Source organism: Polyodon spathula, unplaced genomic scaffold (genome assembly GCF_017654505.1).
Source record: "Polyodon spathula isolate WHYD16114869_AA unplaced genomic scaffold, ASM1765450v1 scaffolds_2807, whole genome shotgun sequence".
Taxonomy (NCBI): domain Eukaryota; kingdom Metazoa; phylum Chordata; class Actinopteri; order Acipenseriformes; family Polyodontidae; genus Polyodon; species Polyodon spathula.
Genome location: NW_024474274.1, coordinates 3,168 through 10,060, shown reverse-complemented (window position 1 = coordinate 10,060; position 6,893 = coordinate 3,168). Strand labels below are relative to the sequence as shown.

At 40.1% G+C, this 6,893-nt stretch overlaps 1 protein-coding gene across 1 annotated transcript; it reads right to left on the bottom strand.

The window, feature by feature from the left end:
• Positions 1–108: 108 nt before the first annotated feature.
• Positions 109–6,274, bottom strand: LOC121310905 (far upstream element-binding protein 2-like). The gene is made up of 2 exons (XM_041243816.1): positions 6,082–6,274; positions 109–258 (listed from the first exon to the last, which is right to left on the bottom strand). Exons 1-2 carry the CDS (start codon positions 6,205–6,207, stop codon positions 124–126), a joined length of 261 nt encoding a protein of 86 aa, XP_041099750.1. The 5' UTR covers positions 6,208–6,274; the 3' UTR covers positions 109–123.
• Positions 6,275–6,893: the final 619 nt, after the last annotated feature.

The following is a 6,893-nucleotide window of genomic DNA, read 5'->3' as shown; positions in this document are numbered from 1 at the left end:
CGAAATGTGTTGAATGAGCACAGACCTGTGAAGCTGCGTCTCCTTCAGCAGGTTTAACATGGTGCTGCTGCTATTCAGTATACTAGTGCTCTTTTAAACAAAAAGTCAGTCTGGTCAGCTCGGTTACTGGTTTCCAGTCCCCGTTCCCTTACCTGCGTCCTCCAGCTGTCGTTTCTGCCCTGGAAAAGGGAACTCTGGCAGCGGTGCACTGTTATTAATCACCGGTGTCCCTGTGTCTCCTCCTATCTTGGCTGCTATCTGCAAGACATCACAAAAGACATCGGCGCTCACACCACGACAGCACACAGTCTCTACAAGAGCTAAACATTTACAATCATGGTGATGAAAAATTGCAAACAGCTCAGACAGTATGCAAAAGGTTCAGTCTGTTACCACTCTTACCAGCTATAAGAGTCCAGCACGCTCAAAACACACACTTTGTTGGGAGTCCAGTTAGTCGGATTTAACTTAATCAACTCTCCTTACCACATTTCTGAGGAAGGAAAAAATATACCAAGCAATGTCTGATCACTATTAAAAGAGCAAACTCTGTTCACGGGTTTCTTTAGAAAATTCTAAATAGTCTTTCAGCTGTGATGTTTTATTTTTTAAATGTACATCAGTGTTTTTGATTTCATCACACTTAACTCAGATTAAGACGTATTATTCTACAATATATTTTATCACTTTGTATTTTTCAAATTATGGTTGAGTATATAATTTTATTTTGCATACTTCTATACTGTGCTATTTTTAAAAGTGGTTAGAAATGACGAATTTAGATTAAAATGAATGATAAAATTAGTATTAAGTAATAGTCATTGGAATTAACATTCTTTTAAAGAAAGTAACATTCAACCAAATCAAAGTTTAAGGATCATTCAATCAAACAGACATTAGGACGCACTAAATGGTGAACAAATATAAAATAAAACTCGTAACAAATGTAGAAATACGATGTTGTCATCTATAAAATAGCTTTCCACAAAAAAAAAAACAGTCGAGTCAGAAAATTCTTATAGCCTATCCTCCCTCAGATGACAGACTTTCCTCATATATAATCATTTACATTGGATTATGATAAGGTAACATTAAAAGGAGAGCAATACATTAAAACTGGTAAAACAGAAGAAACATAGTTATCTATTTATATGAAATAAAATGCTCTCACAAAAAGAGACAAATATACAGCATTTGAATACAAAAACAAGTAACTTAAAAAACATGAGGCACAGCAGCAAGCTGGCCAGACAGCGTTTCCACAGCCTGTTCTGAAGCCACTATTCCCTGCTTGTCAGCAATGCAGCACAGAAAACCACATTATGCAAATTTCATTTAACTTTGTTATTGTCTATTTCACGTTTTTGTCCGGATCTGCTTTCATTAACAATTGAAACTAAATGAATGAATGGACTCCCAATTGTTTCCTCTACTCCTGCTTAAATTCCAGGAGCATCCGGCCGGCTCACTGCACAAAGGGGTGTGTCTCAGATCAAGTGGAGATTACGTTCAAACAAGACTTTCTTTCATGATTTACAGTTTAATAAATGTGCTGTATTAGCTACTCATGTCAAGCTTGTATCGCGATACACAAAGGTGTACCGTATAGGGTTAAAGTATCGTGATGCATCAGTACACAATTAATCGTCTCACCCCTACTATATACAGATAAAAAGTAGACCAACACAACAAAAAACAAACATGCACATACAAACACACACATACCAATTATCTATCGATGTTTAAACAGGCACGGTACTAAAGATAAAGGTTTTACTATAGAAGACTATCTAAATACACTAAGAAGTTCAAGTCCAATGGAATGTATGTTAATAGAGAAAAGTGTAAGGTACTGCACGCAGGAAATAAAAATGTACATTATAAATATCATATGGGAGATATTGAAATTGGAGAAGGAATCTATGAAAAAGACCTAGGAGTTTTTGTTGACTCAGAAATGTCTTCATCTAGGCAATGTGGGGAAGCTATAAAAAAGGCTAACAAGATGCTCGGATACATTGTGAAAAGTGTTGAATTTAAATCAAGGGAAGTAATGTTAAAACTGTACAATGCACTAGTAAGACCTCATCTTGAATATTGTGTGCAGTTCTGGTCACCTCGCTAGAAAAAAGATATTGCTGCTCTAGAAAGAGTGCAAAGAAGAGCGACCAGAATTATTCCGGGCTTAAAAGGCATGTCATATGCAGACAGGCTAAAAGAATTGAATCTGTTCAGTCTTGAACAAAGAAGACTACGTGGCGACCTAATTCAAGCATTCAAAATTCTAAAAGGTATTGACAGTGTCGACCCAAGGGACTTTTTCAGCCTGAAAAAAGAAACAAGGACCAGGGGTCACAAATGGAGTTTAGAAAAAGGGGCATTCAGAACAGAAAATAGGAGACACTTTTTTACACAGAGAATTGTGAGGGTCTGGAATCAACTCCCCAGTAATGTTGTTGAAGCTGACACCCTGGGATCCTTCAAGAAGCTGCTTGATGAGATTTTGGGATCAATAAGCTACTAACAACCAAACGAGCAAGATGGGCCGAATGGCCGCCTCTCGTTTATAAACTTTATGTTCTTATATTCTTATGTTCAGACTCATGTACAGAACCAATCACTTCCTCTGATGTCACTCTTTCCATGTCTTCCTGAAACAGACATGTTCTTTGCATATCAGACAAGAGCAACAGTGGGGGCATGCAGGGATTTGCAATTTAATGCTACAAAGGAATTTTTTTTTTTTTTTTTTTTTTTTTTTTTTTTTTACCCAGGCAAGGGAATTGATGCCTGGGTAGACACTGGTGTGACACTGTATAAAAAACACTGGCATTGATGAACGGGTTAACAGAGTTTGCTTTCCTTTGAAACTTTTTCCTCTTACACTCACCAGCTGTATAGCTGGCTCATCGATCCGAGTGCCTCTCTGGTGACACGTTCTGGCAAAACTGAGCTATAGCAGTATTACATTGCTTTAATTTCTATTAAATGAAAGAACGACCACTTACTGTAGAAATCACATTAACGTTAATGTGATTTCTACAGTAAGTGGTCGTTCTTTCATTTAATAGAAATTAAAGCTAGTAAGCTGTGTGTTGCAGTGTTTTGTGGCAGTGCAGGCACCAGCCAAACAGGGAAGCTGCTCCAGATTTCCTATAGTAGCTCATGCTTACCTCCTAAGGAAGTGGTGTGTAGGCTTGTGCTAATCGGTATTAATAAAATTAATAACAGCCAAAATCATGTGTATGAAAATTCAATTTGTAGACCAAAGTGATTTTCCATTTCAACATTACTCTTTTAACCATATGAGAAGTAATTTTCATGTTTCTCCATTTCATACACTTGATATTTATGTATTGGACTTTCTTTCAAGCTACGTTGTTCAAGTAAATGCCAATACATTTACTGTTCTTTGTATTTATTTTTCAAGCAACAGTTAACAGAATTGCAAATAAAACGACAGAAACAAACTTCTGAAAACTGTAAAAAACCACCAGTGTTCAAAATGGCAGTTTTCGCAAAAGTATCTTTTAAAACGTCCTATTTATTATACAGTGAAAAACTCTGCCATGGGAAAGTATTAACCACAGAACCGGGGTACGTGCTTTAGTTGCCCCCCACACCAGTTTCCATGTTTTAAAATTACTCAAGCTGGCTCTCAATTCTCTGGTCCGTTTTCACTCCTGGGGCTGGCCTGAGTTCTAAAATCTGAATTCGGGCTGGGAGGCAAGTCACTAAATGTCAACTCAAAATGTTGTAGGGGGCGGGATCATACCGTATAACGGGACAGATTGGCTGGTATAAAGTTGGTGGATTTGCTACTTTGGGGATTTTTACAGTTTCTGAATTGCAGTTTATCACAGAGCTCGGTCAATGAAATGCAACGCGTTTGGCTGTTAATTAAACTCATGTAAAAATAAAAACATGAGAAATTCTTAACTTTTTTTTTTAATTTACCATGCTACTACAGTACAGGGCAGTTTACACTCTCTGGGTTTCTGATCGCATCAGATCCATTCCACATTTTTCAATTCCTTTGATGGAAATCTCTGCTCGACAATGTTAGTAAGCAAACTGGCTTCATCACTGCCACTCTCATGTCCACTTTGATATCCAACACATTATTTCCCTTGTCCAGCGCTCTTTCCCTGTTCTGCATACCAGTCTGCCAGAGGTATATGTACTGCATGAAACAAACACAAAAGAATATCTAGATGGATTTATCTTTGAAATCACTGACTCAATTTGACAGCAATACCATCTGCATCGTGACCTTTAACCCACGGGTATTCCTGCCTAACTCCCGTGATACCTTGGAAAACCATGGAAACGCCTCCATTTCACCAACTCCAGCTGTCCATCAACTCGAGTTCTGGGAGAATTCTGACTAAATTCCGAGGCATGAGTTGGCTGTCCATGGAAACAATGTATATGTATTCCCAGAATCTTGGAAGATTAACAACAACACTTAAGGACTAGTTGGTTCCATTAATATTTTTAGAAGCCTCAAATTGGTCTTGTTTTTGAAGTATAAAGACAAGTTTGTGGTTTTAAATTCTAATAAAATTTTGTAATTACTTTTCATAGATACAAGTAATTTTACTTGTTCTTTAAATCTGGGTGCCTAAAATCATAAAACTAGCAATTTGTGGTCCCTAATAAGGAACATATTTAGGCCCAGGAAATGCAGTTTTAGACCCCTGCAAAACCCTGAAATTCACTGCCCCCTGCACCCACGCTGGGAGCACCCTCATACCGCTACCTAGGATTTCTAGCCTCCTACTTAAATGAAAAAAGACTGTACCAACAAAACCAGATACAGTACATCTAAATGGAAGCCTGCTTATTTTAAAACAGTCCTTTCAGATAGGTATTTTTGATATTGTATCTTGTGTGTTCCATGAAAAACATACAAGGGTGGAACAGGCCAAAATGAAATCAGATGTGTTATCCCGCACTGAAGTCAACATTTCACAGGGTCGGGTATGCGAGTGTTTCCTAACAGCTAGTTTAATAGTGACAGTCAGGTTGAAGGGTTAGATTTAGGGGGTATGTTTAAGCGTTAGGTGCAAGTCCCATATGACTGGCACGGACTGAAGTTGCGAATGGACAAATGGAGCTAGTAATTGTAAATTAGGTAAGGTGAATGGAAGTAGCATGACGTTTAGTTCTGTTGAAAGGGAAAATACGCTTTTAAATGTGATTTGCAAAGATAAACCGTTTAAGTATAGTTTTGTTTTCTAGTTTTTTGTTTGGGTGATTTTAAAAAAAAACGTTTTTCTGTATTATGATACAGCTGTATTTTGTTTTTACATTATTTTTTGTAAAGTTTAGGATATTTTTGTCGCATTCTCTCTATATATTAATATAATAAAAGGTAAAGGATGATAAATGTGTGCGAGTGCACCGTACCCTTGCAAGACCACGAGTGTTATACGGATTTGTATATTTGAGTACCTGCGAATTTTGCAATACCACGTTTAATTCATTTCACTGATTTGGCGTCGGAATGGGTAAGCTATCGCAGAACACTAAACATATATATAGAAAACAGACGCCATGCTCTTTGAAGTGCATTTACAAAAGACACCAACGTTTACCACATATTCATTGTAAAAGTATTTCGTTTAAAAATGACGTCCAATATCAAACAAAGGCAGTATTTTAACAGCCACGTGTTGGTGTGGTACAGGAGCAGGGATCCCCTTTCCGGGTGGCGCACTGGTTAGTGTACCCTTCCCATTCCTAACCCAGTTTGCATTGCAATGCATCGACCTAGCGGCCTGCACCCAGTCAACCTGCTTCCTCACACAAACTAACCGCGGGAACCCGCGTACACCAGCCCTGAATCAGAAAACACACCCTGAGCCCCCAACGAGGCAGCCGCACGTACACTAACCCCCAGATACCCCCCAGCACTTCACTAGCAGCTGCATTTCTTTTTTAAATCGCGCATACATACAGACAAACAGCCAGAGGCACGCACAAGCATGCCGCTCTCCCCCTTCCCCGGCTGATCGCTCACTCCGCGCTGTCCTGCGCAGCTCCCGGGATAGCCTGGGTTTGTTTGCCTGCGTTTACCTGCCGGGCCCGCTGCACCGCGTCGGCGAAAGCGTCCTTCCTGATGGCAGGGGCGCCTGCCCCGGGCGGTTGCGGGGTAGAGGCTGGCACTCCGGGCCCGGTCGGCACCGCGTTATACTCCGACATCGTGACCGTGCTTTGCGGAGAGGCGAGCGGATCAGGTCTAGCAGAACTGCGCAGAAGCGGAAAGGGGCAGGCAGAGAAGTGGCCAGGGAGAGCCAAAGCGGCGACCAATGAGAGAACAGAACTGCCTACGTGACTGTAACCTCTGACCAATGCAAGTGGCCTTCGTCGAAAATGGGCGTGATTGGCAAGTGGGATCGTCTTTAAAAATAAAATACTACGCCTGACGGGTTTGCCTCATGAATATTAACTACTGCGTGACGCTTTTGTGTTCGTTACGAGCAACCAATTAGAGTCAAGGCACAGGTTGAGTGGTTGCATTGTGTAACCAATTAACCGTGTAGGCGGGGTTTCAGAGGCTTGATCGACTCTTTTATTGACCAATAGGAGAGTTTATAAAACAAGGCAAAGGCTCCCCGATGAACATGTCTGTCATCAAAACCGAAGCTATATTCGGGACCAATCCACACAATTGTAATACATACCCGTTTTGGCAACGTAAGAAAGCCAGACTAACATTAAAAATAAAACTAAAAAGTGCGGTGCTGCAGGGTCTTCTGTGTGAAATCGGAATTCAAGACGCTTGCGAAACTACAGCCACACCCGCGATTGTCTCTCTCTGGTCTGTTAGTATATTACACGATGGCGACTCCGTCCAAGATCCGAAATGCCGTTAGTTTCACAACCCC

Coding starts and splice junctions, on each gene's coding strand:
- LOC121310905 (XM_041243816.1), bottom strand. CDS start 6,207: ATGTCGGAGTATAACGCGGTGCCGACCGGGCCCGGAGTGCCAGCCTCT. Junction 259..6,081: donor CGGTGCAGCGGGCCCGGCAG/GTAAACGCAGGC, acceptor GATGTCTTGCAG/ATAGCAGCCAAGATAGGAGG.